The sequence below is a fragment of the Hyperolius riggenbachi genome, chromosome 10 (assembly GCF_040937935.1).
Source record: "Hyperolius riggenbachi isolate aHypRig1 chromosome 10, aHypRig1.pri, whole genome shotgun sequence".
Classification (NCBI taxonomy): domain Eukaryota; kingdom Metazoa; phylum Chordata; class Amphibia; order Anura; family Hyperoliidae; genus Hyperolius; species Hyperolius riggenbachi.
In genome coordinates this window covers 210509172-210532063 of record NC_090655.1, presented here as the reverse complement: position 1 = coordinate 210532063, position 22892 = coordinate 210509172, and the positions used below count along the sequence as shown (strand labels likewise).

General features: G+C 43.0%; 1 protein-coding gene across 2 annotated transcripts in view; it reads right to left on the bottom strand.

Annotated features, from left to right (window-relative positions):
• Nucleotides 1–22892, bottom strand: part of LOC137534324 (uncharacterized) — a 48438-nt gene that overhangs the window by 2830 nt on the left and 22716 nt on the right. For both annotated transcript variants that reach the window (XM_068255768.1, XM_068255769.1), the window contains exons 9-15: nucleotides 21938–22039; nucleotides 19708–19755; nucleotides 19062–19156; nucleotides 18330–18441; nucleotides 16139–16715; nucleotides 10266–10426; nucleotides 3961–4074 (exon numbers count right to left, since the gene is read on the bottom strand). In XM_068255768.1, the coding sequence (XP_068111869.1) occupies nucleotides 3961–4074; nucleotides 10266–10426; nucleotides 16139–16715; nucleotides 18330–18441; nucleotides 19062–19156; nucleotides 19708–19755; nucleotides 21938–22039 (1209 nt within the window). The remainder of the gene's footprint in view (nucleotides 1–3960; nucleotides 4075–10265; nucleotides 10427–16138; nucleotides 16716–18329; nucleotides 18442–19061; nucleotides 19157–19707; nucleotides 19756–21937; nucleotides 22040–22892) is intronic.

Sequence of the window (22892 nt, the reverse complement as noted above, 5' to 3'; positions counted from 1 at the left end):
CAGGCTATGAGCACTTTTGCCCACACCAGAGCACTAATGAATAGTCTTCAAAACAAAAAGAGATGAAAGCATGGGCCAATATGGTTTATTACAGAGGTCAGAATCTGCGGCTCTAGAGCCGTATAAGGCTCTTTAGCCACTTGAGTGTGGGTCTACTAGAGGCTGGGGCTAGCCTGCCATTATGCTCTGCTCCCCTTTTGTGTAGTGGCCAGTTGGTGCAGCCCAGCCAACCGAACCCTGCAAAACCCTCCATCTCCTCCCCTCTGGGCCTCACGTCACTTGTGTAGCTTCCTGAATGCAACCCAAGCTTTACTGCAATGTGCGTTTGCAGTGCACAGCTTTGTTCAGACTAGTCCTGGGCTCCACCAGTAGAATCAGCAGCAGCGAGATGCAACAGTGCGCTACCCGGGCTGCTGTTGCCTATAATTATAGCTCTTAAACAGGAACTGTAATGAAAATAACAATGCATAAAATTGCTTATTGTTTACAATCATCATTTATTGATTATTTAGTTAGAGTTTGCCATTGTAAAATAATTTCTCTTTGATTTACAGTCTGAAATGTATCTCCGGTGGAGAGATCTTTAGTCCTGCCAGGTTAACTGTACCGAATGTTCGTTACTGAAGGTTCTATGCACACGGGGAGATATTTCTTGCTTGGCAGGTGGAAAAAGACGTTATTTCCCACAATGCAACAAGGTTCACAGACAGCAAACTGTCAGGACAGTGGTCATGACATCACACTGTGAGAGAGGTTTTCCCCTATGTCAGCCATATAGGCCCCTCTGATGATCTATTTGAGAAAAGGAAAATACTTCTAGTGGGAAATGGGTATCAACTACTGATTGGAATGAAGTTCAATCCTTGGTTAAAGTTCCTCTATAATGTGCTGGATGTAAGTGGGCAGGCTGGGCACTTCTAGGGGGCCTCAGGTTACATCATAATTAGTTCACTGCAAGGGCGCAACTAGAAATCATCGGGCCCCACTGCAAAAATGTGGATGCCCCTTCCCACTCATGGGGCAGGAGGGGTCGCAACATGAGGGAAAAGTGTGGCTGCACATCGGCGGAGAGGGGGGACAGCCCTCCCTCCCTAACCTCGGGCTCTCCCCTCAGTGCACTCCCCTCCAGCATCAATAAGTGGCAGCAGGTGGTGGGCAGGAACACATATCTCCATCCACCGCGAAGGTCTGAACTCTAACTGCCTCACGCTACTTCTTGTTTAAACAGGAAGTAGCATCAGACACTTCGAGATGGGAACCTCCAGCACGGATGGAGATATGTGTTCCTGCCTCCACCCGCTGCCACTGATAATTGCAGAAGGGAAGCGCGCTGAGGGGAGAGCCCAAGGTGAGGGGGGAGGGGGACTGTCCCCCCTCCCCGCCAATGTGCGGCCACGCTTTCCCCTTATGCTGCGACCCCTCCTGCCCCCCAAAATGGCCCTGAGCGGGCCCCAGGGGGGCAGCCCCAATTGTTATGCCCCTGGTTCACTGCTGAAAGGTCTAAAGTTGGTCAGTCTACTCTATTCAACTTGCATGGGGCTACAAGAATCAATAGGGATTTAAATGGTTTATTTTACAGTTCCTATTATATAAGTTGATAATGTACCCAATGTCACCCTTCGAGTTGGCCAATGTCCCCGCCATTATTAATACACGGCTGTGTCAATAACTGTGGGGGCTAATCACTATCAAATTTCCAAGTAAATGTAAAGGTCATTCTTCACATTAAATGTGACTATTATCATATTTTTACTTTGATGTGAAATATATTTTTGGTCATGATGCAAGAATATTACTATGATATCTGTCAGTAGCTAGTTTAAATCACCTACTAAAAACATAGTTCTTGAAAAGAAATTTGGCTCTCAAAAGAAATCTTAATCGTTGTATTGCTGATCTTTGGCTCTTTTGACAAATGAATATGCGGACCACTGGTTTAATATATCCAAGCACCAATGGAGGTGACAAAGGAATTGTACTCACAAAGCAGAGTTACCATCAGATAACCACTCGAAAGGCAGGAAGGGCTTGGACTTATCCCTCTCTCACTCCCCTGGTCAAAGGAGTACATGAGGATCTGGTCACTCTCAAAACAAAAATGGTAGAGACCACCAATACCTTACACTAGAGTACACTATAGAAGACTATCCGTTGAGGCACATGTGATACTCACGAGGAGATGAGTTGTAAAAATGTGAAGGTTAAAAGAGAAAACAATCAAATATGGTAAGTTAACCTCTAATTAATGCGCTAACACATTTCGTGGACTGGCCACTTCATCAGGTATTGTGGCAGTATAGGTATGTAATCGCTCTTATAGTGAATTCTACATTACAACATAAATGGGACGGGTTTGAGTGGTCTCAGGTTTCTATATGGGGGAAGGAGGGTTTATGCGATGGTGCACCAAGGCACTTCATCTCAATCACATGAGCACCCAGAGGCAGAGGAGTCCCGAAGGAGGAAAGTGCTTAGTGCATAGTGGTTGGTGTAATGAAAGTCTATAGGACATGCACTAAGTGCAAATACTGAAGTGCGGTGCGCATGCGTGAACCAACGGGAATCCCAGTGATGCATTTCCTGCCCAGCAGGAAGTATGTCATTAAAGGGGGGGGGGGGGGGGTGAGGGGCCCTATGTATATGACCCTGTTGCTGCACTGTGACTTTAACCCTGTATATTCTACTAATCTGATCAGATTGAACATATTATTCTGGTATAAGCCTACCATATTATTCTCAAGTAAGAGTATATATGGGTTCCGTTGATCCTTAGAAGTTATTAAAATGGACAGCTGAATTGCATGATTGTCGCATGGTTTAACAGTCAAACTGATGGGAATAAAGTCCCTATAGTTGCCGTGTAATGTAACCAAATGCTAGCATTTGTAACCATGCGTGTCTGTGCTTCACTCCTGCTTTGGTTACGACTAAACACAGTAGGAAATGTCTGGCAAGTGGCTGGTGCCCTGCACATGCGTACTTGCACGGGACAGGTGCCAACCCACTGCCCGTGCCAAATGCTGCCTGCAAGCACCTGGCAGATCCTTAAGAAGAGTTTATAGTTATGAACGCTGTCAACTGCTTATGTGAATACAGCCTTAAAGCGGACCCAAACCAAACATTTTTTTAATTCAAAATAGTTAGTTGCACAACTCTGACACATACAAAGATAAATAAACACTCCTTCAAACCTATGAGCATTTCAGTGCATGCTTTTCACCCTTCTCTTTTCATAACTAGGGTTATACAGGAGGCAGCCATTAGCAATTCCTCCTTTGCCAGAAACCTGCTATTCCACCAGTTTGCCGGTTTCTGTCTGTCCCGGCAATATGAAAGGAAGGGAGGGGTTTCTCCATTAAGTGTAAAATATTTTATATTTGTCAACATGCAGCTGAAAAAAGGCTGCTATTTATTATTATAATTTAGAAAATAGATTTTATTTCTGAAATCTTGTATTTTTAATTTGGGTCCACTTTAAAGAGACTCTGTAACAAAATGTTGAGCCTTATTTCTTCTATCCTATAAGTTCCTATACCTGTTCTAATGTGGTCAGGCTTACTGCGGCCTTTTCTAGTTGCACTGTCTCTGTAATAAATCTTATCATCTTTCCTCTGTCGGCTCTGTCGGGCTCAGGCTGGACTGTGTGGAATGTGCAGCACTGCTTGTGATAGGCAGAAGCTTTACGCACCCTCTCCAAGCTCTCCTCTCAGCCTATCACACTCTGGTTAGCAGCCATGTCTTTTGTTTGTAAACACTGCCTAAAACTGTGAATTACAATCCAGGTTCGCAGCAGGGAGTGGCAGAAACAGCACAGAGGGGCCCAGGAGAACATAATGAAGAGAATTGTATGCTTTTTATTGTAAGAATTTTAAGCTTTAAGCTAAAAACTGCTTTACATTTCCTGTAAAGAAGTTTTGTTTAAAGCCTCCACCACGCAAACAAACCCAGAAAAATACGTACTCTCCAAAATGCCCGCTGAAATTTCGGGCAAGCTCTCTTGCCTGGAGTCCTCTTCCTCAGGGGCACTGGGTGCCGGGGACAGCTGTTCTGGAGTTGCAAGGTCCTCAGGGTCTTCTGAAATCAATATTGGAAACAAAAGTTTAGAGCGGAATTACAGTCTGGCATAATCCACAACTTAACATTTCTCCCAACCCTTTAAAGGAAAACCGAGGTGAGAAAAAAAATAATCTTTACTCACCTGAGGCATCTTCCAGCCCCTTGAGGTCTATCAGGTCCCATACTGAGGCTCCGTTCCCCTCCCGCAAGCAGCTTTCAGTTTCAGAAGTTGAGTCGGCGAGCTTCCGAAACGGAGCCTCAGCGAGGGACCTGATAGATTTCAGGGAGCTGGAAGATGCCCCAGGTGAATAAAGATTATTTTTTTCTCACCTCGGTTTTCCTTTAAGGACTACATACAGGCATGAGAAAGTACAATCTCTGCCAATTCTACATTTTTGCATATCAAATGAAGTAGGCTTTTACCACTCCCACAGGAATTAATCGATCACTTGATCAAAAGCAAGTGTGACTATCAGTACAGTATATCTGCAGTAAGCATGATCAGTAAAATGCAAATAGTTTTGAATTGATGCATGTATATGCAAATTTTGAATGCAAAGTATGCAGCCAGAAAATGAGAAAAGAAAATGCATCTCACTGACCATCCCTAATCAGCAAATGCTTTTGTTTTAGCAGTTTGCCAGCCTGGAAAATACTAGAGTGTGTTGATACAATGCCATGGAGGAAAGGCATCAGCAATGACCTTAGAGAAACAATTAAGAAGCAACTGTTGCTACCCATCAATCTGGGAAGGATGATAATGGCCCATACTCACGGGCGAGAAATGTGGCCTGTCGCCAGCACACGTGAGCGTGTGGGCGACAGGCCGGCGACAGCTTCTCGCCCAGGTCCCTCCGCGTACACACGCGGAAGAGGGACCAGCGGCAAGGCGGAAGCTGTCGCTGACGTTCCTCCTCCCCCCGCCGGAAGCTCCATGTACCTACATGGAGGTTGCTGTCGCTAGTCCGCGTACTCACGCGGACTAGCGACAGTTGCGGCGGGGGGGCAGCGGCGACTGTCGCCATGCGATTGAAAGTTTCAATCGCATGGCGACATGAGCGGCGGGCGACAGTTCGGGGTGCGCGCGTGTGCGACGGCCCATACTCACGGGCGACCTGTCGCCGCAACACGCGCGCGCCGCGTGTTGAGGCTACTTCCAAACAATTTGAAGTCTACAGTGAGAAAGACTATTCACAAGTGGAGTACATTCAAGACAACTAGCCAATCCTCCCAATGGACATCCCAACATCAGACTGTGTAGCGCTCAAAAAAAGACTCTACAGACCTTAGTTTGAGGTTTATTGTTAAAGTTCACTACAGTACAATGAAACACTGTACAACTATGGCTTGTTTGTGGGGAATGCCAAGAGAAATGCTCTTCCTTGCCTGGCACATTAAACTAACCGACCTGAGCATTTCAAAGGTGAATTTAGGTAAGGTGCTGAGCAAATTCTATGACTTCTGTGAAGCAGTCTTTAAAGAGAATCTGTATTGTTAAAATCACACAAAAGTAAACATACCAGTGCGTTAGGGGACATCTCCTATTACCCTCTGTCACAATTTCGCCGCTCCCCGCCGCATTGAAAGTGGTTAAAAACAGTTTTAAAAAGTTTGTTTATAAACAAACAAAATGGCCACCAAAACAGGAAGTAGGTTGATGTACAGTATGTCCACACATAGAAAATACATCCATACACAAGCAGGCTGTATACAGCCTTCCTTTTGAATCTCAAGAGATCATTTGTGTGTTTCTTTCCCCCTGCATCTCTCATGCACTGAAGTTTCAGGCTGCTCTTTTCTTCCTGCAAACAGCTTTGCCATTGTCTGTAATTCCTCACTATGTGAAAGCCCAGCCAGCTCAGAGGACGATTTATCCAGCTTCTAAAAGATAAGAGAGAAGAGAGAAGCTGCTCTAATCTAAATAAAACACAGGCAGTGTGCATAGAGGGGCCTGGAAGGGGGAGTTCATAGCAGAACCACAACACTGAAGAACTTGGCAGCCTTCCAGACACAGGCTGACAAGTCTGACAAGAGAGAGATAAGTTGATTTATTACAGAGACTGTGATAGTACAAAGTGCTGCAGTAAGCCAGAACACATTAGAATAGCTTTTGGAACTTGTAGGATGATAAAAAACAGGATGCAATTTTTGTTACAGAGTCTCTTTAACATCATGGACTATACTTGAGTTTTTGCTTCAGGTTTTTTTTTTATATTGTGAAAAATAAACAAAAAAAATAATACTACCCCACCCACAAACAAATTATCCCACACCTCTTCCTTGATCAATTTGTAGAACCACCGCCTAACCAATACCAGGTCACATGATCCATGACATGGAACTCTTCAAGAGAGGGCAGAACATTTTACGTCTCTTGTAAAGACCATTTGTAAACTAAAGGGGATCATCACAACCTTTTGCTCAGGGAAGTGGGGTAGATTACCCAACGCATTTGACAGTAAGTCCTGGGAGGAAATTGTGGTGGAATCTGGTACCCTGTCTTCAGTAATAAGATGACCCCCAAATGTCTGTCCCCTCCAAGATAAATAAGTAAAGAGGGTCATATTTTACATCCAACCTATTTAGAACAAAAGGTGAAAATTAAAATGTAAAGTAAAGTCCTATTTTTTTTTTAATCTCTATACTTTGACCTTCTGATGTTAACTTCCTCTGTATAATTCATACTTTAATCCTTTCCATGTCCCCCCCCCCCCTACTTAATTTTGTATGGTTGTGTGGGAGGAACGTGGGTGATCTCTGAGTGCTACTATGGAATAGCCATCCCAGTGGGGTTTCTACCTCCTCACACTAGTGCAAGGATGGGACCTGTCCCTCAGCACTGCCCAGCATTGCACGCATGTTAGCATAATACGTAATCACGCAGCACAGCATGGTGCTGAAGGGGATGAAAGTAGCCTGACAATATGCCTGACTAGATCCGGTTGTGGCACAAGCATCAGGGGGCCCAAATGTGCCCACACAATATTTATGTTGCATGGCGCAGCACGGGGGTGGGTGGAGATGAAAGTACCAAACTTAGTCTGATACTTTGATCTGAAGGGTCTGCCACCTTCCCAGATTATATCAATACAATACAATACAATAACATTTCTATAGCGCTTTTCTCCCATAGGACTCAAAGCGCTTAGGCTCTCTCAGATTCAGTAACTAGTAGGATGAAGTATTCACACAACAAAAGTTATATTTCTGCAAATGCCAGACTGAACAGGTGGGTTTTCAGTCTGGATTTAAACACGTCCAGGGATGGGGCTGTCCTGATCTGTTGAGGTAAGGAGTTCCAAAACGTAGGGGCAGCATGACAGAAGGCTCTGGGACCAAAAGTTTCCAAGTGGACTCTGGGTATGACTAGATTATTAGAACCTGTAGATCTGAGAATGCGGGGATTGCTACGCAGCTGTAACATATCTTTCATGTATCCAGGGCCTAGATTATTCAGGGATTTAAATGTCAGTAGGCCGATCTTGAATAGGACCCTCCATTCTATAGGTAGCCAGTGAAGGGAATGCAGGACTGGCATTATGTGGCAGTGACGGGGTTGGTTGGTTAGCAGTCTGGCAGCAGTATTCTGTATCAGCTGTAGGCGGTACAAGACCTTTTTTGGAAGGCCAGTGTAGAGAGCATTGCAGTAGTCCAGTCGGGATGTGATGAAGGCGTGGACTAAGGTTGGCAGATCTTCTGGGGGTATGAGGTGCTTGATTTTTGAAATGTTCTTCAGGTGAAAATAGGATGATTTCACCACAGCAGAGATTTGAGTTCTGAAGTTTAAATCTCCATCAATTAGAACTCCCAGGCTACGCACATGATCAGAGCTGCGTAGATCCGTGCCTCCTATTCCCAGTGGTGAAGACTGCAAGTTAAGTTGTTTTGATATCATGCTCTGCCCTCCAATCAGAAGGACTTCAGTTTTGTCTGCATTTAGTTTCAGCCAGTTGTCATTCATCCATTGCTGTAGTTCACGTAAGCAGGCATAATAGTAATAGTTAGAGTTGGGTCTGTCACACCAGGCTTGAAGGAAAGATATAGTTGGGTGTCGTCTGCATAGCAGTGGTATGTCAGACCATGTTTTTGGATTAGTTTTCCCAACGGTAGCATGTAAATCGTGAAAAGCAGGGGAGAGAGGATTGAGCCCTGGGGCACCCCATACTTAAGTGTTACAGGGGTGGACAGGAAGGGCCCCATAGACACTTTGTGGGTTCTGCCACTCAAGAAGGATTGGAACCACTGAAGTACTATGCCATCAATGCCGCAGTATTCCTGTAGCCTGTTTATCAAGATGTCATGGTCAACTGTGTCAAAGGCTGCAGAAAGGTCTAGCAGTATGAGGATCGAGCACTCTCCTCTGTCTCTTGCCATGAGCAGGTGGTTGCATATTTGGATGAGGGCAGTTTCAGTGCTGTGGTGTTTCCTGAAGCCAGACTGGAATGGGTCATAACTGTTATTTTGTAGGATTCTGGCTTCTAGCTGGAGGTATACAGCTTTTTCAATTAGCTTGCCCAGAAAGGGGAGGTTAGAGACAGGTCTGTAGCTGGTCATTGCATCTGGGTCCAGGGAGGGTTTTTTGAGGAGAGGCCTGATGATTGCTTCCTTCAGTAAAGCAGGAAATATCCCTGATTGTAAGGAACAGTTAACAATTTTGAGGAATACCGGTACGAACAGGTCGGGGCAGTTCAACATGAACTGTGTTGGGCCAGGATCCAGGTCACAGGTAGTTAGGCGGACGTGAAGGAGGATGCTTGATGTGACTTCTTCATCAATTTCTTTGAAGTTTGACCAAGGTGTTACGTTGTCTCTGCTAATGGTCTTCGGCGCTATATTAGGCTCAGATGCTGTAAGTTGGATGGCGGACCTTATAGCGGAGACTTTGTCTGTGAAGAAATGGGCAAATTGGTCGCAGAGGTCCTTTGAAGACTCGATATTAAGTTTTTGACATGCTGGGTTGCAGAGTTTTTCCACTGTGCGGAACAGTTGGGCTGGTTTGTTAACTGCATTTGCAATCTCTTGTGATAGAAAGGATGATTTTTTTCCCGTGATTACCTTTTGGTAGCTCTTCAAGTGGAAGATTAAGGCATGTTTGTCTTCTGGGGACTGAGATTTGCGCCACAGCCTCTCAAGTTTTCGGCCTTGTCTTTTCAGCTCTTTTATAGCGTTATCAAACCACTGTGCATGATGGTGTGGAGTAAGATATTTGGTGCGCAGAGGAGCAATGGTCTCAAAGGTGGAGGACACACATTTGTTGTATTTAAACACCAGAGTATCAGGGTCCAAGCTGGAGTCAGTCAATTCATCAAAGCTAAGGTTATCTCGGATATGTTGAGGTGTTAGCCCTTTTAAGCGGCGATATTTTATCAGACATGACACCCCTCATGCCAGCCATTATGCTCTTTGTTATGCCGGGAATACACGGTATGTTTGTACCGCTCGATTATGCCGTCGGATCGATTCCGCGTTCGTCCCCGCAGGCGATTCTCTTATCTTCTGCTCATTTTCCTTATCTTTTGCCATTTGTCCCCCATGCGGTATCGAGCGTGGAATCGATCCGGCGGGTGATCAGACATGTCGGAAATTATCAATCGAGCCATCTAAATGTAGCATGTATTCCCAGCATAAGACACCAGATCTAAGGAAAACAATTCACAGTCAGATCAAGTCTGACAATGGATTGAAAAGGGTTAATTATCTTTTCTTCTGATGTCTCCCAGATGTCTACTCCCTCCTAGGTAAATGGGATCTACTCAGAACAAAGAGTTAAAAGTTCAATCTGATAAAAAATATTTTCTTTATCTGTGTTTATCCTGTAACCATCTTTCTTCTTCTTCTGTATACTTCTGTACAGTAAAAGTCTTCCTTCTATTTCAAACATCTGTTCTTCTTTTGGTCTCTCTTCTAAACTTTCTTGAAAAGCCATCTCCACAAAACAATCACCACAACACTTCCAGTCTACCATCCCAATAGAGAAAATACCTGCTCAACAAAATAGTCTTTTAATCTGAAGCTGCCACCAGGCCTTCCCATTGGTCCATTCATTGGACCAAAGATAGTCTTCCCTGAGGAGGACTCTGTTTTTTTCAATGAACCAATAGGGAGCGCTGGCAGCAGATTCAAAGATCCGTTATGTCAGCGCTCCCAATTAAGGTCAACTATTTATATCAGAATATAAATATTATAGTACATTTTTTTAAACATATTACCTTGTCTTTCTGTGTATGAACTCTCTAGAGAATTGATGACCTCTTCTCCAACAACCTGAAGCAGCTCCTCTTCATATTCTGTGAGCCTAAGATCCAGTGGAAGACCTGCTCCAGAGCCCCGGGCATATTTTTTATGGCCCCCAAGTTTGGTCCTGAGGTACCTAAAACCATATAGAACATGAACTATATATTCATATGTGAAAAAGTACTAGGACAAGACTAAGTGACATCTTGTATTTTTTTGTATGAGAAATACTTAGTCATTCAAAATGTTAGAATTCTTAATGGTTGATCCACAACACACCAATCTCACTGCCTTTGTAAAGGCAGAAGGATAATATAATCCAGAAAACACACAAAGGTTTTTGCAGACATGCAGATGATTTTACTATATTGCAAAAATACAAAAATAGTATGTGATGAAGATGAAGAAATACTAAAATCACATATCTCAATGGTTTAGAGCAATATAAAAGGTGTGAATAATAACAGAGCCCCCCCCCCCCATATCATGAACTGTGTGGGCTCCAATGGCTGAGCCTCACACAGGATGACTCAGCCTACATGGGTGACAGGGGGTTAAAATGTATTTTATCCCTCAGGATGGCTGAGTCATCCTGTGTGGGACTCCGCTATGCTAGCCATACCAGCCCACATGGTATATGATATGAGGGGCTCTATAAGGGAAGGATGACAAAGCCTCCCTCTTTCCTACAGAGCCCTTGACCATATCATGGACAAGGGGCTCTTACCCACCTCCGGTGTCCAGGAGAACGTGGGGGTGCATAGGTCTTTTGGGGAAGCTAATGTGGAATCTGGAAGCCCCTCCATTGTAGCTGTGGAACTGGCAGAAGGAGCAGATTGTGTTGGTGGCAAACGGTGGAGCAAGATGCGTGGTTCCAGCAACCAGTGGTTCTGGTGGGTGGCGGTGAAAATTTAAACAAAACAAAAAAAAAAAAAATGTTTTTAAAAAAACATGAAATAGGTAGGGAGTCAGAAATGACCCTCCCTTTACCTAATTAAAACACAGGCATCTGGGTCACCTTGGTAAAGGCTCCAAGATACCTAAAGAAGCCGGCAGGATATCTGCGATATGACTTTGCCCCTGCTCTGAGTAAATGAAAAGTTGTTGCCAATGTTTGATGAAAGCATTGCTTCCCGGCTTGTAATAGAGGGAAAAGAACTTGCTAGCCGATTAAATTACCTAAACCAGCCTGTACTGCCAGGATAGGTCATACGCTGAATAGAATTTAGGCACAATGCTGGCTGGTTCAGGAATTGCACAGGGCCCTAAGAATCTTCCTCAAAAACTCAGTGGAATAGAGAACATTGGAAGCCAATTCCCGACTGACAGTACAAGGGATCAAGCGTGGCATATACCAAGGTGACACTGTTGCCACTGCGGTCTGCATACAGGTATAGGTTTATACCTGTATATAGGCTTTGGGATTATTTAGTTCACAGGGTTCTGGCTGAGGAGTGGAACTACCCTCAGTCACCTGTTATGTATGGATAGCATCAAACTGCATTCTAAACATGAGCAAACATTAAAAAAGTGGGCTAATTGCTGTGAAACCCAATCTAAAGTCAGTAGCCATTTCTCTAACATAGCAACAAATATTAAATGACTCCATTCCTGTCACAGCACTCCAGAGAGATTGAGCAGGTACTTTACAGCAAGGTCGCCATATTTTTTCAGGTACTATAAAACACATTTCGTGGTCCTGTCCACATGTAACTAGATTTTGGCTGCAGATGTTTATCCTAATCTCCAAAGTATTTAATAGATCTATCCCAAAATCCTAATGCACTCTCCCTCTCCTGTCAGATTCTGGATGAAAATCGATAATTTTCAACAAGTCCAATCTGATTTCTGATCGTTTTTCTGATCGATTTTCCAATCACTTCAGTACAAAATCAATCAGAAAAATGATCAGAAATCAGATTGGACCTGTCAGAAATGATTGATTTGACCAAAAATCTGACGGAAATTGCATAGTGTGCACCAGGCATAAGGTCCTACTATTGGGAGATATACCTTTGAGATTTCCTTCTCCTTCCCACAGTCTAATCCAACCTATGACCTGGGCTGCTAAAGTACATTTAGTGAGGCAACAGAACCAGGTATCCCTTCCTATTGCAGCAGTAAGAAAAGTGGTAGAGAATAAAGAGGCACCCAATAATTTCTATCCGTTTTGACAATATGAAAGCTTTATTTAAAACAAGGCAACCTCGGCTAAGCATTTCAAATTGTCTTGGGTTGAGATTGTTTGAATGAATTGCATTAGCCACACATGTTAACTAAACATGACAATTCATAGATTCTTAACTCCTTCCCTCACAATTCCCCACATTGCAACCTTATTCCACCAAAATCACCACATGTACTGTACATTGTTCCCATTTTCATTCATTAAAAAACACCTGTTTGTAATGCTGGATTTAAATATATTGAGATAGATTTGTCTACCCTGTGTGGGGCCTACAAGCACATTTTCTATTCAATTTTTATTTTCACAAAATGCTTTTGTAGAGTAGACTCTGCTTTTGTTCAAGACATTGTTTAATTGTCTAGATTGTAAGCCTTTGGCAGGGCCCTCTCCCCTTGTGTATCATACTTGACTGTGTGCACTTTACCCAGAATTTGGAACTGGTAATTTTTACCACTACCACTCCAGTTAATGATCTGGCATTGTACTACTATCTGCATAGTGTTGTGTATCTTATTGCTATTACCTGTATTGTTGTATCTATTGTCTTACCTGTATTGTTCTGTCACCCATGTTATCATTGTCTGTAATCCTATTTATTGTACAGTGCTGCGTAATATGTTGGCGCTATATAAATCTAATAAATAATAATAATTTACACTCCTCTTTGGGATTTTTATGCAACTAAACTGAATTTAAAGAGACACTGAAGCGAATAATGTTTTAGGATATAATGAATTGTATGTGTAGTACGGATAATTACTAGAACATTAGTAGCAAAGAAAATATTATCATATCTTTATTTTCAGTAGTATAGTTTTTTTTAGAACATTGCATCATTCTCTAATATTTGCAGTTTACACGCTACTCGGCATTCTAAATGATTTTACAGAGCAGGCTAGTGAACTTTTGAACTGTCCTCTGCTGAGAAAAAAAAACAATACAGTACCATATACTTGAGATAACAAGCTTCAGAAGACAGAGCTCTCTGCGACTTTGAAAGTCGTGGAGCTCAATGGCTCTCTTGCATAGATAACAACTGGAGTTTAACTCTTCCTGTACTGAGAACAATATTAGACTTATGTCTCTGCTCCTAATGTTTTATTTCTTATCTGTACTACACATACTCATATCGTAATTTGTTTTTCACTTCAGTGTCTCTTTAAGATTATCCAGAACGTACATACCGTATATACTCGCATACAAGCCGAATTTTTGACCCCCAAAAAGGGGGTCAAAAGTTGGGGGGTCGGCTTGTATGCGAGTCTTCCCTGGTGGTATAGTGGTTAGTGGTGGGTGGTGGGTGTTCCGCGCCCCGCTCCCCCCCCTCCCCGCCGCTGCTATTACCTGCAGGCAGCGGCCGCTTCCTAATCCGCGTTCCTCTTCTGAAACTTTTCAGCGTGTATCACAGCAGCGCGCCCGGCGCTGCTGCTGTGACGATGCAGGGGCAGGAAAGAGCGGTTCCCTTGGTAACGGCGATACAGATCGCCGCTATAGGGAACCGCGCTCTTTCCTGCACTCTGCATCGTCACTGCAGCAGCGCCGGGCACGCTGCTGTGATACACGCTGAAAAGTTTCAGAAGGGGAACGCGGATTAGGAAGCGCCTGCTGCCTGCAGGTAATAGCAGCGGCGGCCGCGGGGGGAGCGGGGAGCGGGGTGGGGTGGGGGCGGGAGTACTACCTACCTATGCTGGGCACTATACTGGCTAAACTGGGCACTATACTGGCTAAACTGGGCACTAAACTAGCCATACTGGGGCACTATACTAGCTAAACTGGGCACTATACTGGCTAAACTGGGCACTATACTGGCTAAACTGGGCACTATACTAACTAAACTGGGCACTATACTGGCTAAACTGGGCACTTTACTAGCCATACTGGGGCACTACACTGGCTAAACTGGGCACTATACTGGCTAAACTGGGCACTATACTGGCTAAACTGGGCACTATACTAGCTAAACTGGGCACTATACTAGCTAAACTGGGCACTATACTGGCTAAACTGGGCACTATACTGGCTAAACTGGGCACTATACTAGCTAAACTGGGCACTATACTAAACTGGGCACTATACTGGCTAAACTGGGCACTATACTAGCTAAACTGGGCACTATACTGGCTAAACTGGGCACTATACTAACTAAACTGGGCACTATACTGGCTAAACTGGGCACTTTACTAGCCATACTGGGGCACTATACTAGCTAAACTGGGCACTATACTAGCTAAACTGAGGCACTACCTACCCATACTGGGCGCTATACTGGCTATACTGGGCACTATACTGGCTATACTGGGCACTTTACTAGCTATACTGGGCACTATACTAGCTATACTGGACACTACCTACCTATACTGGGCACTATACTAGCTATACTGGGACACACTGGGGGGCTGCACCAATCCAGCATTTCCTACCCCCGGCTTATATGGGGGTCAATCATTTTTCCCAGTTTTTTCAGGGAAAAGTTGGGGGGTCGGCTTATATGCGGGTCGGCTTATATGCGAGTATATACGGTATTCTGAATTTTTAAAGCAAATCTGAATTTTAAATGACTAAATTCAAAATGTCCTAGAGAACTTCTGAGAAATCCTGTTTTCCAGGAGCCCGCCATGAAAAATCAGCACCTGACCCAGCTGCATGGAGGAATTTCATCCGGAAGCTGAATATTTCTTCTCCTCCCATCCTCATCCACACAGTAATCATCTTTCTAAATGTTATTGTTTTTAAAGTGTTTTATACACCCACTGTCATTCAGGAAGAAGAAGTCCGCACACAGACTTATAGAACAACCAGTGCTGTGTTTATTGTTCCATCACATACATGTGCCACACATGTATGTGATGGAACAATAAACACAGCACTGGTTGTTCTATAAGTCTGTGTGCGGACTTCTTCCTGAATGACGTTTGAAAGCCTGGAAGTCCGGCACCAGTATACGCACGCATTGGAGTGCGGTCCTTCCTCTACTGGTTATACACCCACTGGGCGCCTCTTTACCTCCTGCTGTACTTTACTCCCCTCGCTCTTCAGTGAGGGGAGTCCCACACACCTAACCCAAAGTGGAATTCCACCACCCCATAGGGTTTAAAGTGTATGAGATTTTTCAAGAGTGCAACCGCCCCCAGGATTGCTGGTATACCTGAGTGGAGTCAGACACTCCACCTGCCTGAAGTGGTCGGTTGCCCCTTGTGCAACCCACCTTTGTGAGTATTCCTTTGTCGAACATATTTTTCCATACATTCATCTATCTGTGACGTACTGCACCATTTGGGCTCCCGTTGTCTTTGTGTTTTTTCCCCAGTATTCCATACCACACAGTAAAGTTGTTCCCTAAGAGGGTGGACAGGGAGCAACTGGCTGACTTTCATACTGGGCAAAACAAAGTTATGTTTTGGGATACAAATAAAGCCATATAGGAGATCTCAGAAGCTATTCCAGGCATTTTTAATGTAGTTGTTTAGATGTACTTCTGGTATACTTTAATGCATTCTAAAGAAAACAGGTTATGTTCTGCCAGTACAAAATACAAGCTCAGAACACAGTTTTTCAAGTCAGACTATGATCTCATTCAGTGGATCTCTCCTAGGCGTCCCCCTCCCTGTAGGCCTTTTTTTACCTGGCTTTATTATGACAGGTTCACAAATTGTTGCCTACCTTTTGATGTCGGACAGACGTTTTCTGCAGTGTTGCCTTGTCCTGCGGAACTGACTGACCGCGTTCACAGCTGATACCACACTCTCCCACAGATACTTCTTATGAACAGCAGATATTTTCTGGCACTGAGATCCATAAAGATTTGTCCAGTTTTCGATCACCTTGCGGACAAGGACACAGTTCTCCTCATGGGAGAATCTGATGTTCCTCAGGCCTCCACCTAACTTTTTTGGGGGACCTGCCTCGTCTTCCTCCTCCTCCTCACTGCTAAGTGTAGTGTACAGAAAAGAACGCTTTCGATTGGCCATTTGTGCAGCACCTCTCCCTGCTTGTGGCAGTCTCTTTATAAACTGTCCTCTTTGAGATGTTTGATGAGCAATGGAAGGTGAGAGGTCATGAAAACTCCCCCCAAATGAAGAGAGATCAGATGATAGATCGGCACTGTATCGTGATGGAAGGAGATTTGAGGTAATCAAGTTCTCTCCTGGATAATCGGGTGTGATGTCACCGTCTTCAGTTTCACCATCTGGAGATATAACGGAAGCTTTTTCTGCATTATTCCTGATGTATCGTCCATCTGCAGTAAATAAATAGTGCAAAGAAATAGGGAGCTTAAGCTTGCAGTGTTATAAACAATGGCAATTTTTTTATTGTCGTGGCTTATAGTGTGTAATATCTCAAGGATCTGTATTATTTATTATTTTAAAACCAGTAATTCTAGAATCACTGTAACTATTCAGTGAGGCAAAGTCAGTCTATTAAAAGTTTTATGAGCAATGCAGTTTAGATCAGTTCTATTGAGTAACTGACATATGATTTACAATGAAACCTTTGAAGAAGTTGTTAAAGGGGAACTTCAGCCTAAACAAACATACTGTCATTAAGTTACATTAGTTATGTTAATTAGAATAGATAGGTAATATAATTTTTTACCCACCCTGTTTTAAAAGAACAGGCAAATGTTTGTGATTCATGGGGGCTGCCATCTTTTTGGTTGAAAGGAGGTGACAAGGAGCAGGAGACACAGTTCCAAATGTCCTGTGTCCTGATAACCCCTCCCAGCTGCACACGCTAGGCTTCAAATGTCAAATTCAAAATGTCAACAAAAAAAATTTGCACCAAAAAATTTGCACCAAAACAGCAGAACGAGAGCAACAACATCAGAAATCCCATCATGCTTTGCACAGCATCAGGGAAAAAAAGCCCGGGCAGTTTTCTTCTGTGCAGCTAAAAATAAGGCTTGGATAAGAGAAACAAAGTTCTGATGCTGTGAAACTGTTTAAGAAACACCAGGCCTTTTCAGTTCTGCTGAGTCGATTTTTAGTCTGGAGGTTCACTTTAAGGCAGCGTTTTTCCTCATAAAAAAAAATAATCTGTCCTTATCCTAATTTATGCTCTGAAATGTATCACATACTGTCTCCCCATTACTTCTAATAGGGACTGATGTCTCCCGACTTCCCCACTGGCCACATACTGTCTCCCTATTACTTCTAATAGGGACTGATGTCTCCTGACTTCCCCACTGGCCACATACTGTCTCCACATTACATCTAATTGGGGCTGATGTCTCCTGACTCCCCCACTGGCCACATACTGTCTTCCCATTACTTCTAATAGCGGCTGATGTCTCCTGACTCCCCCACTGGCCACATACTGTCTCCCCATTACTTCTAATAGGGACTGATGGCTCCAGACTCCCCCGACTGGCCACATACTGTCTCCCCATTACTTCTAATAGGGGCTGATGGTTCCTGACTCCCCCACTGGCCACATACTGTCTTCCCATTACTTCTAATAGCGGCTGATGTCTCCTGACTCCCCCACTGGCCACATACTGTCTTCCCATTACTTCTAATAGCGGCTGATGTCTCCTGACTCCCCCACTGGCCACATACTGTCTCCCATACTCGGCACAAAACATCTCTCAATTTCTTCTAATACGATCTGATGGGCTCCTGGTTCACCAAGAGGAGGCACATCCTGTTTTCCCGTTACTGCTAATAGAGACTGATGGCTCCCAATACACCCCTTCCCCCTAATGGACAAATATAGACTCCCCTTTACATCTAAATGGGGCAACTGGCTCTAGACTCCTCTGCACTGATAGAGGAGGAAGAAGGAGAAGAGGAGGTTGCAGAAGTGTCTGAACAGCGAGAATAAGGCTCTTCTGTGATTAGTGCTTATTCCTCACCTGTGCTGATCTCTGGAGGGGTTTCTTCCTGCTTACATTCCTGAACATTCCCAACATAGGTTTCTTCCTCTTCTTCTTTAACTTCAACTTTAATAGCAACCAGATTTCTATCCTGCAAGTTGTAAATGATAGTCATTACAACTAAACAGAATCCCATACCTGTTATAGGTGCATGTTAAAGCTGACCAATCACATGCCAAAGTCTGCCTGTATAAACATATTCTGTATTATATTACAAACAAACATTATTTGAAAAGAAACAGCAAGTTTCTCCAAGCAAATATATTAAGGTTCGCCTCACAGAAGCATTATGGGAAATGAATGTCATCACTATCATGTGAGCTACAGTATGTATGTAGACTGCAGAGTACATATCAAAAGGCAGAAGATGCTTAGTAAAATGAAAGTTGTGCCCCGACAGGACATTTATTTTCAGCTGTAACATAGTAAATAATGTATATGAAAAATATGTCATCTAGATGGTGGAACAATGTGTGCAGCTTACAGGCAGCTCCTGAATCTACTTCAGTTTGGGAATTGCGGCCTGAAAACCCAGAGTTGTTAAGATCAAGCTTATTAAGAACCACCCACTGCTCTATATACTCAGCTCCCATCATGCTCTGCAATGTTGCAACAAGGCTGACATAGCAGCCATATATTAAGGAGCCCTTAATGCCCTTCTCACAGAGTATATTAAAGGATGATGTTTCATTAATATATTTATAAATCCACCTGATCATCTAGCGAGATGTGATCTTCCTGCGTGGAGTTCCGGGTATTTAGAGGACTGGTAGTTCTCTCTGTTGTGATTCGATCACTGGATGCATCTGCAGAAAACACATACTGTAGGGTAGAAAATGTTCTATTTGGGGCTTTATGCTAAAAAGGCATACAGGTCAATGACTTTTGCTGGAGCATGTTAATGTTCCCTCCAGATACAGGCCAATAGGCCATGCTGCTGTTCCTTTCTAGTCACAAGGCAGCAGCTGTGAGCATGGACCGACTGACAGCTGGCTCCTTGTAAAAAGATTCTTCTACTGCTGCCTTGTGAAATCTCATCTCAAGGCACTAGGCACTCATATCATATTTTTCGTTAGTGAAAATAGCCAGGATCCACCAGAGCTCACAATGGTATTTGTGTAGAAGCTGTACTTCAAAAGGAAACTAACTGTTAAATAGTTTGGCAAATATTACATAAATATCTCTGAACTTGGACAAAAGGTAGAGGTGACGGAGAGGTATAGCCAGCAACTAGTGTTTAGTGTTGTTTTTTTCTATAGAGAGATTCTGCCCCATCTCCTCACCCACAAAGCTCTGCAATATCCCCTGATGAACATGAACAGAAATGATCTTTGTTCTCTCTTTCTTGACTAATTACCAGGCTGTAGAACGGCTGGCTTTCGGTCTACCTCCTCCATGTCTTCATCTGGAAAAATGAAATAAGGCAACATTATATAAAAAATATAGCAATGCAAAGTTTTATGTTATTCAAAACAATATTTTTAAAGTGACACTGAAGCAAAAAAAGTCTCTTTTTTATTTTCAGTTATATAGAGATTGTTTTTTTTTTTTTATAACATTGCATCATTCTTTAATATTTGCAGTTTACACATTATACTCAGCATTCTAAATTATTTTACAGAGCAGGCCAATGACCTTTTGAACTTTCCTCTGCAGAAAAAAAGCTAAATACAGTGACAGACAGTTGTGATAATAAGCTTCAGAAGACAGAGCTTTCTGTGCCTTTGAAAGTCAGAGAGTTCAGTGAAGCTCTTTTGCATAGATAACAACTGGAGTTTATTAACTCTTCCTGTACTGGAAACAATATTAAACGTATATCTCTGCTTCTAAAGGTATTATTTCTTAGATGTACTACACATACAAATCATATCATACGTTTATTTTCACTTCAGATTCCCTTTAAGCTTTACGTAAAATCATTTATATAAAAAGCCTGCCTTGATTATTTATTTAGAAAACCACACCTTATAATTAGAGTCTGTTAAACTTGGCATAGCCAGGAAGATCAGCACACCTTTTTACAATAAACAATCTGTGTATATTCATGCATCACTAAAACTGCTGAAAAAAGGGCAATTGTTTCTGGGCTGCACAGAGTCCCCTTCTACAAGATATGCAGAATGCAGCAAAGTTTTATCCATTGCTGCATTCTGCATATCTTAAAGAAGGGGACCCTGTGATGCCCTGAAAAAAATAGTTACATAGTTAGTTTGGTTGAAAAAAAGACATCCGCCAATCAAGTTCAAGCAGAAAAAAAACAAAAAACAAAAACAAACACACCATCCTGAACCCTCACACATCCCAGGTGATCCAGGGGAAGGTGAAAAACCTTGCAAGGCCTGGGCCTATTAGCTGTAAAAGGGAAAATTCCTTCCCGAGTCCAGTTTGTTTTGCAGTTTTGCTGGTGCACGAATAAACGTGAATGGTTTATTAAAAAAAAAAAGGAGCTGACCTTCCTGACTTTGCTTAATATTCACGGAGTTCGCCAGTCTCCGCATGTGATGCACACTGTAACATTGGTTTGAAGTTGTGCCACTGTAACTGCTTCAGCTGTTTAAAGTACCTCTAAACAATATACTTTTTATACAGATTAAATTGTGGTGCTGTGACATATGTCATCATCGACGCCCTGCTCAGTCGTATATTAGGGCTGAGCAGAGGGGGTGGCCTCAGGGGACGCTGGAGGGGGAGGATGGTGCTGTGACTGTCACAGCACTACATACAGAACAGTATGAAAAAGTGTATTGTTCAAAACCCGGTTCAGGGGTACTTTAAAGAGGAACTTTAATCAAGGATTGAACTTCATCCCAATCAGTAGCTGATACCCCCTTTCCCATGAGAAATCTTTACCTTTTCTTAAATAGATCTGGGGAGTCTGTATGGCTGATATTGCGGTGAAACCCCTCCCACAGCGTGATGTCATGACCATGGTCCTGACAGTTTGCTGTCTGTGACAGGGAGGAGCGCAGTAAGCCAGTGCTGCTAGTGTACAAGTGGCTCCGTGCTACTGTGAAGGCACAGCCATTCTCAGGCATGAAGAGGAGCACAGCCTGGATCTTCCGGAGGGTCCCAGCAAGCGAGGAGGACACGGGAAGCCTCTACAGGATCCGGAGACTTTCCTCTTCTTTGGTATGTGTTTTTTTTATTTTGAAGTTCACTTTGGGTTCTCTTTAAAATGAAAGAAAACGAATGAGTTCAATGGAGTCAAAATTAGATACTTACCTAGCTAGAGGAAAGTCTCTGGATCCTCTAGCTTCCCACATCCTCCTGTAGACCACCACTTTTTGCCAGGACCCTCTGAAAGTTTGCAGCTGAGCTCCCATACCTGAACAAGCAAGGTCGCATTGTGCAGGCCGCCACTTGGGCTCGGCGGAAAAAGCCAAACCCTAACGGTTCTGTGCTATTGTGCAGGGGCGAGCCTTCTGTGCCTGCGCAGCCACAGACTGACTATATGATGGCATAAACAGATAGGAAAACATATTTGGGTAAACAAAAACAAACAAAACAAAAAAAAAACTTCATACACCCAAAAGCACCACTAGCAACTTTCTGAAAAATGATACAATTGTTTTTAAACAGATTAGTACCATCTGAAAAGATAACAGGAGCCTCTGACATGTCCTCTAGTCTGGAATCCTCTTCCTCCGCAGAAAATTGCTCATTGATGTTAAAGCCTTCATCAGGTCCTTCTGGAGAAGACATATTAAAAACAGGAATTACTCTTAAAAAAACCAACAAAAATTGTTACTGTATTATACTGTTACTGGGTTATAGAGGCGCCCACACCCAAGACTGCTACGGACTTAGACACTTTATATTGACCTGAGGAAGCGGGCCAGTACCCGTGAAATGCGTTGTCTTTTTGTGCATCATTAAAAGTATTTCTACCTATATGGTTTGTTAATCGATAGAGGTAAGAGTAAATTACTTATTTCTCTACCTTAAGATTTAAAGTTAAAATACTCTTTGGGCGCCTCCTACAAGTTTGTCCCCGTTACTGTATAAGAGTGGTGCACTCCACCTCACAATGCCCATAAACAGCTTACTCTATTACTAGGTAATATCAAAAAGTTTAACATGATGGTGCAACTTCCTGATTAACAGAATGTAGTGATCAGTGATGAGCAAGAAATTGTAATGCAGGAGCATCAACTTCTTCAGCTTGTTAAAGCCTCCATTTTATTGCAAAAATAATTGAACATCATATTCATAAAAGTACCGTAATAAATGTGAATATCACTTGAACCAGGGCACAAACACACTCTAGGTGGTGTGGTACGGATGGTCGACAATCGCTTCGCTCCACTATTAGCACTTTGTGAAGGCCTACAGTGTACTTGTAATGTGTATCAGATGATGTTTACTTATAATAATTATAATGGATATGCATTTGAATTACAATTTCCTGCTCATCGCTGACAAACAAAACGACAAACAAGTTATTCTATCATTACTTCTACCGTACATATTCAGTAGATTTATAGATTTAGCTCCCCCAATACAAATCTTCATTGGTTGAATGCTAAATCAAAGTCCGATTTT